Raw genomic sequence first — 21831 nt, 5'->3', positions numbered from 1 at the left:
CTATATATTTGAATATAATGTCATTGCAGGTTTGGCCAAATACTTTTGTCCATATAGAGTATTTACAACAACTTGTCAAAGCCTGTCTGCTAAATTCCAGATTTTTATTTTTTCGCTGGCTCATTACAAATGAATCAATGTATTTGCATTTCATATTAAAGTTATACACATTACATTTTACATATAATAATTTATATTATTAAATAACAATCTGATCTGTATTTCCTGATTTTCTCAGAGATGCCATTATTTTATTTTACAATTATTTATTTCTAAAAAGAATTACTTAAATACATTTTTACACAGTATTAAGGTGTAATATAATGTTTGTGAATTTAAATTAATTGTATTTTCCTTTTCCTAGCGCCCCTTATAAACAATCTGGTGCCACTGTGCACAGCAATATAAATAACTTTAATGTAGTTCTCTCGCATTACTTACGACACTCGATTATATCGATTCCTGCATGATATACTAAATAATATGAGTTATTGAGTAGGTCATGCAGGAATCAGTACAATTGTTCATGGCCACCAGACAAACTTACATATCTCATTAAAAAAATAAATAAATAAAACACTGCTGAAAAACTTAGTTTTTTTTTTAAACTAAAACAAATTTCTCTTTTGCATTTATCTCAATTACATTTGTGATTCACAAATAAAGAAAAAGATAAGTAGAACGCATTACACGTTGTTGATATACAAATGCTATTTATTGATTTCACTTATCTAATCTATAATAAACTATTTGAGAAATATTATCATTTTTATATATAGTACTATGCAAAAGTCTTGAGCCATCCTTAATTTCTTTATAATTTATTTGTACAAAAAGTCAGAAGTTCTTGTATTATTTACTGTAGTCTTGAGAAATAATTCTCTAGGCTTCCTGAACGACTCGTTTGTCTCTTATTTTCAGTCCAGTTCCTGTACCTGACCAGTTGCAGAACAGTGTTTTTTTGTTTTTGTTTTTTTAAAGCACATGGTGACATATAAATCATTCAAGCATTAAAAAACACCCAATTTAAGGCATTAACAGGTAAAGTAACAGGCGCAGATGATGACAAATGATCAGGCCGGTGATTGGTATACTGGTGATGCTAAATGCTGAGTGGTTGGAACAGATGAGAGGGGAAATGAGATTGCTGCCGAGGTTGTTAAAAAAATAAACTATTATTGTATCTTTAGGCACTTTGCAGCCTGTTGCAGGAAAACATTTGCTCCCATTTCTTTAATGCAATCTATATAATTTAATTTAATAAGAAATGAGGGCTGGCTCAAGACTTTACAGACTATACTGTATATGGTCTATATTTATAGCCTAAAGTCAATTTTATGACCAAGTTTGTCAAACTAGCAGCTTATCTACTTAATGTAAGCTTTTCCAGAATTTCAGCAACATCTGAAAAGTTTTCCCAGATCACCACACACACACAATTATACGTCTTATGTTACTAATATTATAACCCTATTACAGAATCACACAGTACACGATCATGTCTACAACCAGTAGTTTTTACATTATTTTATATACTGTATATATTAATATTAAAATATAAGAAAGGGATCTGAATGAGTTTGATTCAACCCTAAACCCATTCCTTACTAGAAAACGATAAAATACAAACAAATCCACAATTTCTTTAAATTCTGCTAAATTCTGTGCTATAACAAGCAATGTTTTTAGCGACAGTATGAAATTGCTTTAGCATTTTAAGGATCATTGCACACAGTCCTTCTTGATAAGAGGCTCCATGAGCTATAAACATTGATAAACTCCATAAAAAAATCTGTAAATGATTGAAGTATTAAGTTTATCAGCAGGTGATTATCAGGTGGTATTATGGTGTAGCAGGCAGCTCCGAAGTTCCAGGGTTCGAGTCAAACTGAGTTTCCTCGAGTTTGTCTATGCTGTGTGTGAGGTCATATTTGCATGTTCTCCCGAGATAAACTGGAACCCCATTCTCATTATTCTTACCTTCGCACTGGTGTTCCTTACACTGGTTTTAGTTCCACCATTGCCCTGATAAACATACAGTACCTGAGAAACTAAAGATAAGCGAATAAAGATTGAAAAATGTGTCATGTAAAATCATGTAACAGCATTTTCAGCATCTGCTGTCTAATGTTCATCCTGAGCATACACTCACGAGATGGCAGTCAGAGATAAACAGGAAAGGTTAGTCTTCGTTTGGTTTGTATGCAGAGGCATCACGAGGGCCGCTGCTGGGGTTGCTCCAGTCATCCGCCTCTGGCCCTAACTGGTAATGTCTCCATGCTGACTTGTTGAAGATGGGGAGTCGCTCAAAAGACTCGCTGGACAAAGCCTGTGGATTGCAGTTTAGGCACGATCTTAACAGGAGTATTTCTCTTAATGTGAACTGACCCTCAGAATTACATAGTAAGTGTAAATCTGTGTTTAGAAAATAGATACAGTGGAACCCCGGATCACGAGTAACCCAATTTGCAAGCGTTTCGCAAGACGAGCAAAATTTTTAAATAAATTTTAACTTGAAAAACGAGCGTGCCTTGATTTACGAGCACTAGGTATAATCGAGTATTATGTGGCATGCATGCGCTTCTTGTTTTGACACTGATCGTCACATGATCAGGGGTCAGGGGTAGCTCAGTGGTTAAGGCATTGGACTACGGTTCGGAAGATCCCAGGTTCAAACCCCACAACCACCAAGTTGCCACTGTTGGGCCCTTGAGCAAGGCCCTTAACCCTCAACTGCTCATATGTGTAATTAGATAAAAATGTAAGTCGCTCTGAATAAGAGCGTCTGGCAAATGACTAAATGTAAGATCACAACTGAGCCAATGGTTCTTCTCTCAATCGTGTGCGCATAAAGAGTCTTTTATTTTGTGTTTGTATATGTGTGTAATTATAACAGGTGTGTGCACGCATAAAGCAAAAGCAGGTTTCATTAGAGAAGTTAAAGACTCATTTTTTTCTCTCTCTGTCAGCCTGCACTAATTCCGTTACACACACACACACACTCTAATGGAAACACTGCTCTGTTGAGATTCTTTTCAAAAGGTAAAGTGCAGGTTAATTTGCTTTATTTTTACTTTACAGCAGTGATTCTGTTAGTATGTGCACGCACTCGGGTGTCATTAGAGAGATTTCTTGTTTATTCTCCCAATAAAAGTGTTTCCGTTAGTGTGTGTATGCGTGTGTGTGTGTGAATAATAAATAATAATCCTTAATCCCTAAGGCCACCAGCACCGATCGGTGCATAGGGCAACGAGAGTTCTCTATTGTAGAGGACTTTTTTTCCAGGGCGGGTTGCTAGCCCAACGCCCAACCCTTCTCCTTTCTCATCCGGCACTTGGGAACCGGCAACGGTGGAGCTCTAGACCTTCGGAAACCGAACCGAGCAGTTTACCACTGCGCCACTCAGAGGCCCTTAATAAATAATTATAATAATTAATTATAAATAATTAAATTTACAATTAAAAAATAAATAATATATCATATATTAATAAAAAAATTATTATAATATTAATATTAAATAAGAGAGGATCGAGGGGGATCATTCCTCCTCTTGTCTTACTTTAGCTTCAAACATGCCCACACAGTGTGTGCGTGCACAAACACACATATATATATATATATATATATATATATATATATATATATACACACACACTTACCTGTCTGGATTTATTTTTTATTTGATTTTTTAAGTTTAAGTTAAGGTTACAGGTTAATTTGTTATATTTTTACTTTATGTTTTGTATTAATTATTTTTTTTTAAAAAAAATTTCGGGGGTTTATTACTTCTTATGGGGAAAATGTGCTTTGATTTATGAGTGTTTTGATATACAAGCACGCTTCTGAAACGAATTATACTTGTAGTCCAATGTTCCACTGTATATGTTCTTGTAATATTACATTTAAATATTTAGCAGACAGCCTTATACAGAGCGACTTACATTTTTAACGCAATACAAATCTGACCACTTGAGGGTTAAGGACCTTGTTCAAGGGCTTCACTAGTGCTTGGATACCATTAAGGTAGAACATTTTCTCAGTACACCAGAGCTATAATTAGACTGACTTCTTCACGTCTGAAACGCTGGCCTTCCAGGAACACCTTTAATGGCCCAAACATGTGGAATTGACTTAGACCGAGGTCAGGATTGTACTGAGACACCTTAGTGGGATCATCATCCATAGACATAGGGCTGTTTGCATGATTAAAATATCTTACAGAGTCTAAGAGTCTTATCCCCGTAATGTTCTTTATATCTATTAGTGTCAATCGGTTTTATCCCTTCATTCATGAAAAATTACATCACAAGTCCCTGTTTGACTTGAACGTCCATGGTCGAATTAACTATTCACAAACATATCTTTATATATTTATTTCATGAAGAAACTCCTTTTTTAAAATTTTTTTTGCTTTTTTGTTCAAACAAGAGTTTGGTTTACTGTGCAACTGTTTTATATGATTGTATATAAGCTGTCTTGTTTTACGATGTCACACACATAATAATCATTAAATCATAACCTCCCCCCGATCTTGATTGAACCCATACAAAACCAAGAACCATGAAGCTTGAATTCGTAGTGTAAAACGGAACATGTAAAACAACACACCTTTAGGTAGATGACTGCATGAGTTCCTAATCCCTCTATAGAGTAAAGGCATAGGTCTCCCTGGAAGTACCGTGCATACAGTCTGGAGATTGGCAACCCGTAGCCAAAACCAGCCTGCATTGGGAAAAAGTCTAATAAATCAACATAAAATTGCCTTTCTATCACACATTCTCACAAACAGCAATACACTGCGCGGTGGGTGGCGTTACCAGCGGTGCAGCATTCTGCGACTCGTTTAAGACGGGTGTCGGCGCTGTGGAGTACATATAGTTGAAAAGGCGCTCGATCTTCCTCAAAGGTACGCCTCCTCCGAAATCACTAATCTGAAGAGGATGAAAAAAGTATAGACAATATACGAGAACCACTCCAAAGGCTCTTTTACACAGATATCACGTTATAAAAAACAAACACCAAATGAAGAGCTCTGCTCAGAGTTTGCTGTCTCTCCAATATATTGCCATTGCCCACTAATATGATGCTTAATTGGAACTTCCTCGAAATTCCTGCCTCGACACCCAGCTGTGTGAAAAGTGCATTAAAGACCCCAAAGATGTCTTGTATTTAGACTTGAACAACTAAATGCCTTTATTAATGAATATTAAAAAAGCAAACAATACTATAAATACTCTAAAGTGGTGCTGTTGTGGAAGTGGCCTTCCTTATGTTACATACTTTTATGGAGAGATCTTCATTTCCCAGAGTCACAAGAGCTGTCACAGGGGGAAGTCCTTCTTTGTCGCTCTCATGAAGCTCCACTGTAGCTCGCATGGAATTCTACAAATTAGGGTGGCATTTATATACAAACACAGGGGAGCGCTACACCATGTAAGCTGAACACACTTGCCTTGAAGAGCTCGAACAGCATGTGGAACAAATGGGATGGCACGTAGACCACCTGGATGGGTTTGTCAGGGTTCTGGCCTAGAATGTTTTACATCAGCGAAACACATGGATCAGTATTTGACAGAACTATCTAGCATTTTCAAGATTTTCATGGAAAGAATTAGATATAACAGGGATATAGGTGGTCTTTATATACATATACATATACGCATATATGGTTTTCAATAGGTGTAAGCCATAATCAGCAAAAAAAATAAATGCTTGAAATATATGTCTGTGTGTAATGAATCTATGAGTTTCACTTTTTGAATTTAATTACTGAAATAAATAGACTTTTTGCTAATATTCTAATTTATTGAGATACATCTGTAAAACAGTTTGGACACACTTTCGTATTAAAAGTTATTTTTTTATTTTTATTGGGGGTTTTTTTCTCCCCGTCACTAGGGGGCTCCCACATTTAGGCTATTACTACCACTCAGTTGGGAGGGCCGAAGATTATCACGCGTTTCCTCCGAACCACGTGATGCCAGCCGACCGCATCTTTTCGAACTGCTCGCTAACGCACCGTTGGGGGCGGCGTAACACACTCGGAGAACAGTGCTATTCGCTCCTTCCGCCTGTGTGAGCCCGCAGACGCCCCTGATTGGCTGTAGAGCTGTGATTAATGTGGGACACATTAAGTACCCACAAAGTACCTCTGGTTCTTACCCTCTGAAAGAGCTCGGCCAATCAACTCTTTCTAGACCTCCGGCTGCGAAAGGTTACAGCATCACCCGGGAATCGAAGCAGCGCCACTCGGAGGCCCCTATTTTTATTGTTTTTAACATTGAAATTACGACAGTGCAAATATGGAATTATGTACTCAGCAAAAATGTGTTAAAGAAATCCAGAATATCTTTTAGATTTTTGATTCTTCACAGTAGCCACTATTGGCATTCACGTTTTTTGTTCAGTACATAATTAAAAACAAGTTATTTCATACTTTGCATGTCTTCAGTATTATGTACAATGTTGGCATTAATAAAAATACTATAAAAAATAAAAATAAGGCATGTCCGAACTTTTGACTGGTACTTTATATACATTATAGTTAATATACTGTATATAGTATAATGTATAAAAAAATGTCAACATGTTATATTGTGAGCCACCACACAAAAATGGACTCATCACGTTTAAGTTGTAGCTGTGTCCTGGCAATAAGATTGAGATAAGATCACTGTTGTCATTCCACAATGATATACTATATGGGCTAAAGACAAGTGAAAAAAGCAGACCAGAGCTTCGCTTATTATAACTACTTATTTCCTATCAGATAAATATTAATAAAATAGAATAATACACCAAAAATACTGCAATGTTTCACAAGCTCACAGTTGAATTCCTGGACCTTTAGATCAGGTGCCGTCATGTAATATTGTTCGCAAAGCATCTTTGCAGTCTCGTATGCATCTGAAAACATGAACAAACAGTTTGGAATGAGAAGTCATACAATAACCACAATTGTGCATTGAGACTGAAATAGTACAGGGGATGTTCATGTTCACGTGGTATAAGTTAGATGTACCTCTCACGACCTCTACTACATTGCAGGAGGGGTCGATGCTTCCGATGTGTTTGGGATGGGCGTGGTTGATGCCGTCACTGAAAAGAAGAGCTGCAATGGAATGCATTCAAATTTAACTGTGGAAGAACTAATTGCGTGATGGGTCAGTATACAGTATATGTCCTCACACTGGCGACTTTATAAGGAACATCTGAACACCTGGTTGTTTAAGTAGCCAATCATGTTGCAGCAGTGCATAACACCATGCACACACAGGTCAAGAGCTCCAGGGAATGTTAGTGTCAAAAATACAAATGTGATCTAAATGACCTATTAAAGTGGCCGAAAGGGAAGGTTTTAAAACAATGCTTCATTACACTAACGATAGATTTATTAATCGCATATTATTTCAGTTACTGAATGACCATGAGGTTTTCAACTTCTGGGTATAAAAGCACGCACTATGCTGGTTGATGAGCATGCGGAAGGAGATGCGACTGGTGTAGAATCGATCCAGGAAGTACTGCACGTTGCTGCTGATGTACGGGTCGAACCCAAACTTCTCCTTGTACTCGATCACTCCCTGGGCCATGGTGGGAACCACATCGTTGTGTCTGTTCCGGATCTGGATGAGGTCTCCTAAAAAACTGACAGTTTAAACATGTAAGGAAAAAAAACCTATTTAATCCAATCAGCTTTAGGAAAAGACGATCCACTATCATATAAGTTGTGGGTTTTAAGGCATTTCAAACACAGCAAAAATCTCAAAATCTCCAAAAACAGTTATATCTAATGCGTACAGTATTGTGTTACCACATGTGTGATGTTTTTTATTTAATACCACTAATGATGCAGTAAAACAATTAAAAACAACTTCAATTGCTAAAAAAAAGCCCAGATTTTAAGAAATTAAAAAACAAATTTTAAACATTTTATGTAGTCGGTGAACTTAAAATACGTTAGTTACCAAAATCTATAACTTATACAGACATAAATATATAGAGGTCCTCATTGTCTGATTGTGATATACAGTAGGGGCTTGTGAGCTTTGGTGGACCTCAGGGATCTGTTACCAAGAGGTACTGTAATTGCTGAGGTGAGACAAAGTGTAACCATAAAGACCCAGATTAAGGGTGCAAAAAAAAGAGTGCACTGCCCAAATTAGAGTTAATGGGAACCAGGCTTTTAACCGGGTTTTCCCTGTTGGCATCGCCAGAAAAAAAAACATCACAAGCCTTATACTGAAGATCTCTGTTTGGGTGCAAACAGTAATACTCACTCATGAAGGGTGCGAGGATCCTCTGGGATTCGGTCCTCATAATCTAACAGCTCTTTAAAGCTCTGACTGTACCTGTGGGATCAAACGAATGCTTTTTTTTTTCCCTGAGAGCTTTAAGGACATGATAAATGTACAAATAAAAATATTACTCAGTTATATACTGCATAGCAAATAATAGTCTTGTTTTAAAACGTTTAAATTACTGGCCTGCATCAAGCAAAGAAAACGACCAAGAAGATTGCTGAAAATGAATGGAATTGAGTTATCCAACAGATTATTAAAACCAGAAAGGATAGTCCTGAATCTTCAACATGTGATGGAGATAAATGATTTTTATCACACAATGTGATGAGAAGTCACAGGATTTGGACTAAACAGCTGTGTGTCCATAAGAAAACCACTCGTTAGTGAGACGGATCAGAAAAAAAAAGTTTTCGGTTTGCTAGGGAGCATAACGATTAGACTTTTTTCCATTGGAGCAATGGAAATAGGTCACCTGGTTGAATGAGTTCAGATTGACTCTAATCCAGAGCAATGGGTGCATCAGGGTAAAGAGGGAAGTGATGTACCAATCATGCCCACTCTACAAGCCTCTGGAGGCGGTCTTATGATCTGGATTTGCTCCAGTTTTTTAGGTCTAGGCTCAGCAATGTTATGTGGCAATAAAATGAAGTCAGCTGATGTACTGAATGTACTGAATGACCAGAAGGTGATGGAACCAAATATTATAGTGTGACATCTTATATTTGGGCCATGCAGTCAACTATGCTTATAAATAATCATAGTTTTTTTTATTTTTTTTTTTTTTTATAAATCTCTGAATCTTCATTTGGAATGAGGGGAGGAGGGGGCAGTAGAATTACAGTACAAGGAGAAAAAAAAAACACTGTAAAATAAAAGTGATACCTAAGATAAGTGCTGCCACTGAAATAGTACCCACCTCTAGGTGGTGCCCAAGGAATTTAGACATGCTGACATGCATTATAAACCCTATACAATACTGTATGTTTTTATTCCAACTGAGTTTTTAATCCAATTTTAGGAATATTGTTAAAAAAAATTTTAAAATCCAATTAATCGCTGATATTCCATCTTACAATCTCCAAAGCTTTCTACTGCACTACTCAAGTGTAAACTACTGTAAGTGAACTTCAACATCCTGCCTTTATTAAACTCCGCCTCTCACCAGCTCTGGACCAGCTGGACAGACGGCTGGTTTAGCAGTTTTGCAGGTAACAGAGTGACTTCTCTCATGGTATTGGCCAACCGAACAGGCAGTTCTTTCCTCAGGAACATATATGAGGTCTTTTCACAGGCATTCTCTCTACCTGAAAAAGTGAGAGAGATCGAGAGAGAGAGAGCGAGAGAGAGAGAGAGAGAGAGAGAGAGAGAGCATATAGTTATAGTCATTTTCTCAAATTACATTTCATGGTATGTGCATCTGCCCCAGCGCTGCCCCTCTGTTACCCCTCAAAGGTCAGTGTCTAGTGATCTTGCCAGGAAAGTGTTCCACATTAAACACTGGTATCAGCATACACTTTTACTATCTTTAGGTGAGTCATCTGCCAGGACCACATGCAGATAAAGGATTTAGATTAAAAAAACAATATCACTTTTATCTAAACCCGATGGTAAATGTCTCGAAAGCTTATTGAATACTTGTTTAATATGAGATTTTATTTTTATCATAAACAAACAGTGAATATGACCGATCATTTTACAGTCATCTAAGACTCTAAGTTAGCTGAACTGGCAAATTATGTTTTCTTTACTGCAGTAGTTTTCGGTAAAATAGGCCTGTATCATGGTGAGTTAGGACTAAAAGGAAATTCGAAACCATGCAGGGCAGCAACTCTACAGGAACGGACTTGTTAACTCCTTCATGTGCTAACTTGTACAGTATGTTATGTAAATTAAACTCCATTACCTAGCAATAGCTTGAAGGTGCGATGGCAGCATGAACTGTACACTTAAGCACAATTATATTTCTTTGCCATGTCATCGTCATTTATGTTAATTATAAAAAAAAAAAAAAAAATGTTTATCACTTAAATTATTAAATTATTAAATGTACACTAAAATGTATTTAGTTGCAGCATTCACCGATCAGCCATAACATTTAAAACCTTAAAACATTAAGCCATATATTTTGTTGGTTCCTGTTGTGCCACCAAAACAGTTCTGTCCCGTCAAGGCAGGACTCCACAAGACCTCCGAAAGTGTGCTGGGGTCCCTGGCAGCAGATCCTTTTGGTGCTCTATGTTGCAGAGTGGGAACTCTATGGATCAAACTTGTTTGTCCTGCACATCAACTTAGAGATCTGGGATTTTAAACTTGAACTCCCCGCCTGATAAACCCGATACACCGCAAGCTGTGATGCACTGGGTGTTCTGATACCTTTCTATCATAGCCAGTATGTACTTTTTTCACCAATCTATGGTTTTGAACCAGACAAGAAAGCCTTAATAATCAATGTTAACGTTCTGTCGTGTTAATGTTATGGCTGAAGGTAGCATCATGCATACTGTATGAGTGCACACACGTCCTCAACTAATTATATGTTTAAAACTGTTGCAGTGCAGTCCAAGTTCCTAATAAAACAACCAAATGCATTTTAATTTTCATTAAAACGTAATCTAATAAGTTTTAAACACTTTCTATATTAACTTTTTTCTCTCAGTCTTGCCCTTAGGCCGTCTCCCAAGACTGTGTGGCCATTGGGAATACACACAGGCTTACACACTGTTTCAGTACTGTATATTACATTTAGTGTGTACTATTAGTATGTTTTTAATTATAAATATATGATGTATGTCACATTTCTTATATTGTACTTTTTTTTTAAGTTTAAATAATATATACTTTTATTTACCAGCATATCCACCAAATTGACACGAATATATAACTATATACAGTATACTGTGTATATATATATATATATATATATATATATATACTGTATATATATATACAATATATATAATATCAGGTCATGGTTTGCAACACAAAAGAGGATCATGTAGAAATGATTTTCTAACATTTTCCACCAGGTGAAAAAAATTCTTACAAAATATTATATGTAAAAAATTAAAAATATTACAAAGTTAAACAGAATTTAAATCAAGTGGACAAACATGTATAACGAAATGTTTTTTTGAGCGATTAGGGCACTTCCTAATAAATGAAATATTTCCTGTAAGTAGAATAGTAGTTGGATCAAAGAAAATTACTTCTTGTTTGCTTATTTATTTATGGATGGGTTGATTTCCCAATCAGTACCCCAAACCCCAGACACTGGATGCAGGGCCTGTCCTACGCCATGATACAATGTAAGGGTTGCATCAGGAAGGACATCTGGCATATTATTGGATAGGATGTTTTGTTGATGTTTTATTTCCGGAGCCAAAAGACAAACAACAATATTTCTAGGGACCAATCAATCAATCACCCACTCATAATCTACACCATTTTTTTTTCCTGTGTACAGGGTCACAGGGATCCTGGAGCCTATTTCAGGAGACTTGATGTACACCATGGACGGGGTGCCAATTTATCACAGGGCACACACCTACATACACTCACATGGGCAATTTGGGAACACTAATTAGCCTATGTCTTGGTGACTTGGGGAACCCACCAAATGCAAACTTTATGCACACAGACCCTAGGGGGGAATCGAACCCATAACCTGGAGGTGCAAATAACTAAATAATCATGGTGATTCAACATCATATGATGAAATAAAAAATAAATAAATTATTACATATTTTTTTTATGTAATAAAGTTTATCCCAAACGGTATGTCCTCTTTCCATAGGCTACATATAATGTGGACAACTTTACATATGAAGCAGGACCCTACAGAAGTTATATTAGGTATAAGAGTCGAATCTCCACCACTGTCTATGCAAGGTCACTTATACAGTATAACTCGAGGTTAAGCAACACCCCTCTGAACACCTGTGCCCGGGACAAGCCTGTGCGTCATGGGCTACTCACCGAAATCCAAAAACTGCTTGATGGACATCGGAGAGGGCGAGAATCGGGAGTAATACTCTATTTTGTGCGTGACATCTTTTAATAAGACGTTAAACAGCTTCATGGTGACGAAATAACCCGCGTTCAGCGTGTGACCGCTCCGTACATTCAGTCATTAAACACAGACAGACATGACACTTTCTGTTTCCATCTCGTCTGCTCACCGCCTTATTTTTTTACCGCCTTATTTTACTCAGGCGAGCTCGAGTTAAACCTTTACACGTGATATGGCGGCGTGCCGTAGCTGGCCAGAGGGGGCGCTCTCACGCAAACCGCGGAACTCACTCGGAGAAAACATTGAGATTACAGCCGGTGCCAAAAGTTTTGCAAGTGACACGAAATCAGCTTCTTCAGTGTTATTAGATTTTTTTTTTCGTCAGTAAACTGAAGGACAACTACAAGCATTTCATGAGTGTCAAAAGCGTTTACAGATATTTCCATCGATATTTGCGTCCATCACCCTTCTTCTTTTTCAACACCTCTGCAACTCAGCCTGGCATGCTGTTAGTCAACCTGTCAGTCCTGACTGATGGCAGCATGATCAGTGCTTGGAGTTCGGTGGCTTAGTGGTTATAGCACTGGTGCCGGGTTCGAATCCCCTGCCGCAGGTTTGTGTGCATGGAGTGTGCATGTGCTTATAACCCCGTGCTTGGTGGGTTTCCTTCAGGTACTCAGGTTTCCACCTACAGTCTAAAGACATGCAGGTTAGACTAATTGGTGTTCCCAAATTGCCCGCAGTGTGTGTGTGTGCTCTGTGATGGATTGGCACCCTGTAGGCAATGGACCCAAAATTTTGATGTTTTGTTCACAGAGTAACAAAAGTGATAACTAATATTTGTGTCATTCTTAAAATGTTTGGCCACAGCTGTTCTTCCATGTGCATTTGGAAATCAATTTAAGACAAGCTGTATTCTGTACACACTCGGTCGAAAAGGTTTCTGGACCTTCCCTGGTAACTGGGGCGCAGGACTCCAGTCACCGGGACATTTCAAGACATCTGGACTTGTACTGGTCTCTGTGAGGTCATGTTAAAAATCCCCTCGGCTTGCTCTAATCATTTTGGTGCATGCATATTTTCTCACACATTTCTTACTGATTTCCCTAATTTTCTTTTGGTTCTTTAAAGCTGCTTTGTGACAATTACCATTATTAAATGTGCTATATAAGTAAAACTAAATTTAATTAAACTGATTCGAATTTACAAATAGCCCTGGTCTGGCCCCTCAAACTTGATTTGTTTTTTTAAAAATATTACGGCCTAATTATTGTTTTAAAGCATAAACAAACTGCAACATTTTTTGATATGATGTGAACGTTCCCGTGCCGTTATGCCGTTATGTTATACAGTATACGGTATTTTCTTTATCGTTAATCTTGACTCAATCTTGTCTTTTCCTAGCCTTGGACTTGTGGCTGTTTTGAATACCATTACCATATTATTCATGTCCCACAATATTGATTTGACCTTTATCATTTGATTTTTTCCCCAATAATTTACTATTTTTCAAAATAATCATAATTATTAGTGAGTAATTAACTATTTTTTTAACCTTGTTTTATCTACTGCTTTCTGACTTGAAGGTAAATGTTTAGCAGAAAGAAAATGCACACATAAAGAGATTTGAGTTCCTATAATAGCTTATGACAGTCATATAATTAACATCAAGATATTATGTTTTATTTTAGCAAAAAAAATGGATATTTGACAAAAGACATAATGTGAAAGGTACTTTCACTTTTACTTATATTGCTTCCTTTAAAAAAAGTATACAAAAAGTCATGTCAAAATTTTAGAATAACATTTGTTGCATCTTCCGTTCTACAAAAAGAATGAAAACGAAATGCAATGTCTTTATAAAAGAGACTTAATGGGTCTTGAACAAGAGATAAAAAATAAAAAATAAATGTTACATCTAGATCAGAATGCTAATAGCAGAACTGATAAAATTGTGTTTCAGTTTAGTGCACAGATAAAGAACTCACTCACTCACTCACTCATTATCATTACTGCTTAATCCTGTATTCAGGGTTGCCGGGGGATAAAGGACTGTGTTAATATAAATATCTAAGTGATTTATTTCTTCGTTCATAATAAATGTGGGGGGAAAAGATAGATTTAATGTATTCGTGTAGAAACGACTAGTTTCAGTATTTTTGCTTGTCTGTAGTTGCATAATTTGTTGAATCTAAAATATATTTAATGAAAAAACTTTGATCTAATGGAGTTGTCTCAGAAGCAAGATGGGAAAATCTAGGGGGAAAAAATATTTAAAAATCGTTCTAAAAAAGGAGGTGATGTGAGTAGCAGGGGTCTTCTCCATGCTCTGTTTTTAAAAAATATATATACTATATATACCAAACATCAAGTGATATCTAAAATAGCAAAATTCAAAAACACTACTATATAAGGCACTGAATTATAAATATATTTTTCCACGTCAGACAACATGCTCCTCATCCAAGTTGTGTTTTAAGCTGAGTTTAACATTGATGTTATTTTCACTCTCACAGGACTCCAGCTTGACAGGGTCATACGAACGTCTGTACAGCGTCCATGTGAAGACAGTGATGACGAACATCTCCACGATCATTAGCTGCTGACTAATCACTATGGAGAAAAACAGTTCCTGACATTAGACCCATTTAACATGGTGTATGTAAATAAATATATATAATTTTATTTTATTTTTATTTTTTTATTATTGATTGATTATATTGTACAGTATAATTGATATAATTAATAAAGTACATCCCTCACTCCTTTACTATATTAAAGTTATAATATTTATTTATTTTAGTTAAAAATCCCTAACTAGATACTAGATACTCACTAGATCCTCGGGCTGCAGACGAGAAGGGTGGCGAACAGGCGATTGTTCCATTAAGGGACAGGATATTAATAATCGCTGACTGCAACTGACTCAGGATTAAGACCAACTAAATGCATATGGACATGAGGACTTACAGTATACATCTCATATTGGAAAAACAGCAAAAATATTCTGAGACAAGTTAATACCAACTTTGCAAAGAGGATGGGAGTTCTGAAAATGGCGCACCACTACAGTAGCAGTGACCAGTTTCAAATTAACTGGTTATAAACTGACTCTGTGTGAGTCACTATCACTAATCAATCAGTACACACACTCACCTGATACATGGCATACTTGGGGATGAACTTGACGGTGCTTAGTGAGTTTTTTATGTACATGAACATGATGCCTACTGGCCACAAGGAAGTAAGGGTCAGAACTCCTATGAATGGGTTAATCCAGATAACAGCTCCTGTTATCTCCAGCTGTGTACAAGCAGAGAAGATAAAAGTAAAGATGCAACACTTACTCAATGGTGAAATAAATGTGATCTTAGTCACTTTGACTTTGTGGCATGGATGTTAATGCTTAACAATCTAGTACAGATGTTTCAGAAACTGCTAAACTTCAGACAGTCCATACACAAGAGTCTCTAGAGCTCAGAATCCAGATGGAAAATACATGACAGGAGGACTAGGTTAACTACAACAACTACTCAGTGAGCATTATGGGAAGCTTTTCTGCACACCATGGTTGTAAAGAGTAATTACTGAAATTTGAAAATCAAAAAATTTACTACCCATGTTGCCCCAAAATTCATTCCTCTTGCAGCAATACGTATAAGTCTGTAACAAAGTGTTTCCATAAATTCATCTGCTATTGCTTGATTTGTTTGCAAGCCATCATGCAATTACCTTCTAGCTGAAAAAGGAAATCTGAATGCAACTAACTCTTGATATGCTTTTTTTTTCTTGATATGCCATCCTGATATCCAGTTGCTGATCATCAGGAACAATATACTAACTATCTTTCTTTTTCGGACCATCCGATCCGCACACAACTTGACACAGGTTTAACACCAGATGCCCTCCCTGATGCAATCCTCCTATTTATTTTTGAGTTTTTTTAATCCAGGCTTGGGACATCACTGCATGCAGTGGCTACCGTAAGTAGCATGGAGTGTAGCAATCCGCCAATAACAGGGTTTGAACCTGGATCCCTCAGATCCCCAAATCAACAACCTACAGTAGATCCTTGGCCGCCTGAGCCACCACTCCGTTCGATACTCAGTTCGAACATGAGTCTGGTTGTATTCTGTGTAAGGCATAAATGTGTATATACAGAATGTATATGTGCATTAGGTAATGAGTTTACATACATCAGAGGGATTAAAGATTCCATTGGTCCACAAAACAACTGAGAAAACAGAAAGAACTGTCTTCATAATGGCATACTGCAGCGATCCCAGCTTTAGCAGAAACAGCATGCGTCTAAACGAAATTAGGTCTGTTAAAGTCTCATAAAAATACATACAGGCTCTTGCATAGCATCTTCTTAGTGAGTTTACTGTATCTTTATGAGCACCAGACTGGGTTTACCGTGTGATGGGAACTCGGGGGAGGCAGAGGCAGCAACAGCAACACGGCCCCGTGCTGATCTTGAACGTCTTATTGGCCGAGTACTTCAGAAAGGCCTCGTCACCGCCACACTCCTCCAGCATTAGGATCAGACACTTGTAGATCACAACTGCAAAATATCTACACACAGAAAAACGTCATTATACCTATTGTAATATTTAACAACGAACTACTCGTCTATGGAACAATAAATCACAACGACCTATTGTAACTGAAGTTAGATATTAAATTTTACAGGTCGGTGAACTGTAAGTGATCTTGAGAGTCACTGTGAGTGTCTTACGAGTTAGAAGTCATGTCTGTGATCATAGTGCTTTTTGGGATCCACATTCCAAGACATGACATAGTAGCAATGACCTGCAAGGGACAGGAAGACGTAATACTGTATGTCACGCCATACTGTATTATTGTACAACGTACACATGATTATGTATTAAAACATTGCAAAAACAATCAAAACAAACAAACAAACAAACAAAACATTTTCTTACTGGTGCAGCACCGCTGACCCATATGATGGTGGTGTTCTTTGGATGGGATACATTTTTGTAGACATACACACACTGCTCCAAATACAGCAACAGTGATACACTAGCCAAGCATGTCAGGATGCTGTATAGAGCAATCCCAAACAAATCCAGCTCTGTGAGAAATGTACATAAATAAAATGAATGTGTCCGCCAAGAACTTTAACATTAACCTTTAAAATTAGTTTTTTTTTCTTCTTTTTTTTTCTAGAAAATTATAAACAGTAATGCTATTGTAGCATAACAAAATAGGGCTGAAAGGGCCTTTAATTGACAACTTGCAATTAGCAAAGACGATGAATAAGTTGTAGAAAAATACATTTTAGCTAGCTTTAACAATAACCTTGAATTAAAAATCATTTTGTGTCCCGCCATGTTTTGTGCGGTCTTATTATAAAATAAGTATAGATTTATATAAAAGTATATTTTTGCCATATAGTATGACTTATTGCCAAGTTTTTATGTATTAAAATTCATATTCAAAGACTACATATGGTATACTGTACATTATAGTTTGGTAATGCAAATCTTTAAATTGTTTTTCAGCATCATTTTAAACTATTGTCCACTTTATATTTTAAAGTGTCCTTGAGCTTTGGAAAGGCGCTATATAAATAAAAATTATTATTATTATTATTATTATTATTATTATTATTATTGTTATTATTATAATATTAAATGATAAAATCATTTAAAATATTCTTACTGTACATATACTGTAGGTGTAACCCATATGAATTGTGACTTAAACCTATTTAAATATTAAACATATAATAATAAAAAATCTAGAGTTTATCTCTAATTATGTACAATTAAATTAGAAAAAAAAAGACACTTACGGTGAAAAACATCCATAGCCAGAGGTGGATCGGCTAGACATGCGGGATCAATAGTTCCATTCAGATCATCCATTATAGACAATGAAATTCATACAATGCTCAGAAAAAAAAAAATCAGCTCCCAGTAATGGTTTTCCCAGAATCCCAAAACCCAAGCAAGGTGTTCAAGCTGAAATCGTCTTTAACTAAAGAATAAACACGGTGTGTATGATGCACAAACTCCTGTGTTATCTGACCAAATAAAATCTCAAGAAGCTCCTCCTCATGACGTTTCCAGTACCTCTGTGTGTCCCAGTAAAACCCCAGTGCCAAGCTACGTTAGATGGGGAGTGACAAGGGCTCATCTAAATGTAATCAAAAAATCTGAAAATCGCCACTACCGAAGATCATCACTCTTGAGGTTCTGCTTGTTTAGTTATAGGGTATATTTTTATTACCGGCTTCCTTAAGTCTCTTGGTTAATATGTCAGGCATGTGAGTCATCACATACTGTAGTTAAAGCAATGAACTTTGAAAAGGAAACTGATTTGCTGAAAAGCCAATGGCAGTAAAAGCCTTGTATCATAAAGGCACGGGGTGGATGGTGGATTTTACTCGATGCTTCCATTATACCGTACATCTTTAACAGATGGTGAAATTGTGCTTTTCCTTGGTGCTTCTGATAAACCCAAGGCTACGAGTCAAAGAAAACATCAGCCTCTGTTATCTTTTCAACATTCTCCTTGACCACTATAGACAACCTGTGCTTTTCTAAGTTATACAAAGATGAACTAAACATACACTGTACAGTGTGTGGCTTTGATTGCTATAAACACTACATTAACCCCAAATGTAAAACCCCCCAAAAAACCAAGGTAATAAAAATCTTGTGACTTTTACCATGGGTTTTAGATCTTTGAAATATTGAGATTTGGATTGAAGAACCTGAATGGAAGCATGAATGCACAACCCACTCTGGGATAAATGGTGTTCTATAAACACATTAGGTTTGCCAACTGACATTGTAGTTTGCTCCTCCCTCACATTAAGTTTTAGTACAGTATATTGCTTTAAGGTCAATCACCTCTGCTGTGCACCAGGAGGAAAATTACACCCTTACTATGCATAGACTTTAAGTGGAGAATGAAACCCAATAAAAAGAAGATCGATTTCAAAAGTAGACAAAGGGTCAAACCCATTACTCCATCTCTCATTTGGTTATTTTACTTTCAAGTATGTTGACTATCTCATTGATAGTCCTGAAGGAATATCTAAAAAAAAAAAAGAAATAAAACCTAGCACAGCTTTATATTCCTACTGTTGGGTTTCATCAAAAAGAGCATTGATTTCTTCTAAAGCCTGGTTCTTGTTTGGGTTTCTATCTCATGTCGGATGGGGTTTTCCTTCCCAATGCTGTCTTTGGCTTGCTCTTAAATAATCTAATTATAAATTGCAAAAGCTGTGACTATTGTTAAAAGTATTCAACATCCATCCATCCATCCATCCATCCATCCATCCATCTAGTATTTATACCACTTTTTCTGTGTAGGGTTGCAAGGAGGCTGGAAACTCAGGGCACAAGACTTGGCGTGCCAACTCATCGCACCGCACAAGCACATAAACTCAAACACCCAGTCACACACCACAGGCAATCGAGCAACTGTTCATGTCTTTGGACCACAGGAGAAAACCCATCAAGCATGGGAAGAACATGCAAACTCTGTGCATGCCAAACGTAGGAGAGAGTCAAACCTCCACCCCTGGAGGTGTGAGGCAACAGTGTTAAACACTAAGCCATTATGCTCATTGAATGGGGCATTAAATGAGATAAAACAACCCTGTTAAAATGTTGGTGCAACTGGGAGAGTTGTTAAGCTTCCTGACTTCTATCACATTATCTTTTGTACCATGCAGGTCTGAGTTCGCCAGTTTGGTGATGAGTCAGCTCAGGTTTGATTAATGCAACACAAAAATTAACCAGCTGTGCTGAGCTGAAATTGCTGACTTTAGTTTAAGGAATTAGGTGAAGTTTTGTAAAAAAAAAAAAAAAAAAGTTTTTTCATTTTTTTTTTTTGCATGTGAATCTGTCGTTTCATGATATTGGATGTACATTAATGTTTGCTTCAGAGAATACCGCATAAATATGCTGATGTGGCTTTGGTAGTTACGCCAGAAGGAATCTTGCATTCAGACAAGATCTGACCTTGGGAAAATAAAATTTCTACATATACAGTAATAGCAGTCATCAACATTAAGGTCCCTGACCCCAAGAATAAATCACAGTACATTGTACTCTACGTGTGCCAGCCTTTTATTATGACTTTTTCAGTGGGCGTGAATGGTTGTAGTCTTTATCATTACATTGGTTTTTATTGGCTCAGAGTTGTGAATGTACGTAAAAGGCTTCTTCCTCTTCCTTTCCTGGACTTAATAAAAATAAAAAAAACTACTAGCTGCTAAACAGTTTTTTGCTTGCTTGGTTCAGCCAGCACTATGTCTCTCTAGACATTAAAAAACATGTTGTTAGTCTCTGATCAATTAGTTCATAATCTATTAAGATCAATTACTTTAAATATGTTTTTTTTTCTTTAATTGTTCTCTATTAGAGGAGGTTCAAGTTAACAAAAACATAAGAAATCCCAGTAGCCGGCTCGCTTGTTGACACTACTCACTACTCTATTGTCCACTGTTTTTACTGTACTGTAAGATGTTGATGAATGTTTGAAGTTCACTAGATTAGCACCAGAGTGCACTTAAGGTAACAACCAAAACAAAAGACAAGCTTTCATTATGGCGTTCGTGTTTTTGCATGTTGAATGTATTGAAATTGGAAATGGTGTCATCACCACTTGCAAATTACAATGCACCAGAGCCCACTAATATAACACGCAGACACTTCTGCATTATCATCAAAACAGAACCCAAGAAATAATGTAGATTGTGATGTTTCTCATACACCCCGATAAGACATATCATTAAAACCAACTGCTAAATCTAGGTATCTAGGACCAAGACTTTAGCAGCAGATCCTTTAAGCCCTCTAAGTGGCAAGGTGGGGTCTCCTTGACTTGGATTTGTTGGTCCAGCACATCCCATTGCTCAATCAAATCAAAACTTCGGAATATGGGGGCCAAATCAAGACCTTGAACTCTTTCTCACTCACTCACTCTCACTCATCTTCTATACCTCTTTATCCTGTAAAAAGGCAGGGTACACCATGGACAGGGTGCCAATCCAACACAGGGCACACACACACACATATACACTATGGGCAATTTGGGAATGCCAGTTAGACTAATCTGCATATCATTGAACTGTGGGAGGAAACCCACCAAGCACATGGAGAACATGCAGACTCCATGCACACAGAGACGGGAATTGAACCCAGACCCTGGAGGTGCAAGGCGACAGCGCTAACCACTACACCATGTGAACTCTTTCTTCTCTTTTTTTTTACACTGTGTCAGGGGATATTATCCTGCTGGAAATATGGAATATCGCTGCCATGAAGAGGTGTGCATGTCTGCGAGGATGTTTAGGTGGGAGGTCCCAGTTAGCGTAACAACCACATGAATGTGGTTAGCACTGTCGCTTTGTACCTCCAGGGTCTGGGTTCGATTCCCGCCTCGGGTCTGCGTGCATGCATCCTCGTGCTTGGTGGGTTCCCCCACAGTCCAAAAACATGCAGATTAAGCTAATTGGCGTTCCCAAATTGCCCC

The 21831-nt window shown here is 37.1% G+C and overlaps 2 protein-coding genes across 4 annotated transcripts; both read right to left on the bottom strand.

Annotated features, from left to right (window-relative positions):
- Window positions 1-10: 10 nt before the first annotated feature.
- pdk3b (pyruvate dehydrogenase kinase, isozyme 3b) lies at window positions 11-12471 on the bottom strand. 3 transcript variants are annotated; one of them, XM_053478645.1, is made up of 11 exons: window positions 12279-12471; window positions 9466-9607; window positions 8280-8351; window positions 7463-7647; window positions 7022-7111; window positions 6799-6906; window positions 5453-5529; window positions 5281-5382; window positions 4818-4931; window positions 4609-4722; window positions 11-2329 (listed from the first exon to the last, which is right to left on the bottom strand). In XM_053478645.1, the coding sequence occupies exons 1-11, from the start codon at window positions 12379-12381 to the stop codon at window positions 2183-2185; spliced, it is 1254 nt and encodes a 417-aa protein (XP_053334620.1). In that variant the 5' UTR covers window positions 12382-12471; the 3' UTR covers window positions 11-2182. The 3 variants fall into 3 exon arrangements, with proteins under 3 accessions (XP_053334620.1, XP_053334621.1, XP_053334622.1); XM_053478646.1 differs by having other exon boundaries at window positions 6829-6906; XM_053478647.1 differs by having other exon boundaries at window positions 9466-9603; window positions 12279-12399.
- A 2010-nt stretch (window positions 12472-14481) lies between these two features.
- Window positions 14482-18527, bottom strand: LOC128507611 (organic solute transporter subunit alpha-like). Its single transcript, XM_053478648.1, has 8 exons — window positions 18134-18527; window positions 17259-17410; window positions 17051-17124; window positions 16729-16887; window positions 16509-16620; window positions 15469-15615; window positions 15149-15254; window positions 14482-14925 (listed from the first exon to the last, which is right to left on the bottom strand). The coding sequence occupies exons 1-8, from the start codon at window positions 18204-18206 to the stop codon at window positions 14756-14758; spliced, it is 993 nt and encodes a 330-aa protein (XP_053334623.1). The 5' UTR covers window positions 18207-18527; the 3' UTR covers window positions 14482-14755.
- Between the last annotated feature and the right edge of the window lie 3304 nt (window positions 18528-21831).

Source organism: Clarias gariepinus, chromosome 19 (genome assembly GCF_024256425.1).
Source record: "Clarias gariepinus isolate MV-2021 ecotype Netherlands chromosome 19, CGAR_prim_01v2, whole genome shotgun sequence".
NCBI lineage: Eukaryota > Metazoa > Chordata > Actinopteri > Siluriformes > Clariidae > Clarias > Clarias gariepinus.
This window is presented reverse-complemented; position numbering and strand designations above follow the sequence as displayed.

Bases quoted from the DNA above. Each gene is read 5' to 3' on its own strand.
- pdk3b (XM_053478645.1), bottom strand. From the start codon at position 12,381: ATGAAGCTGTTTAACGTCTTATTAAAAGATGTCACGCACAAAATAGAG. The intron at 7,648-8,279 runs GTGAGTATTACT...TTAAACTGTCAG, and splicing joins GATCCTCGCACCCTTCATGA to TTTTTTAGGAGACCTCATCC. The intron at 4,932-5,280 runs GTATGTAACATA...CATCCTCTTCAG, and splicing joins ATGAAGATCTCTCCATAAAA to ATTAGTGATTTCGGAGGAGG.
- LOC128507611 (XM_053478648.1), bottom strand. From the start codon at position 18,206: ATGGATGATCTGAATGGAACTATTGATCCCGCATGTCTAGCCGATCCA. The intron at 16,888-17,050 runs GTAAGACACTCA...TTCTGTGTGTAG, and splicing joins ACAGACATGACTTCTAACTC to ATATTTTGCAGTTGTGATCT. The intron at 15,255-15,468 runs GTGAGTGTGTGT...ATATGCATTTAG, and splicing joins CCAAGTATGCCATGTATCAG to TTGGTCTTAATCCTGAGTCA.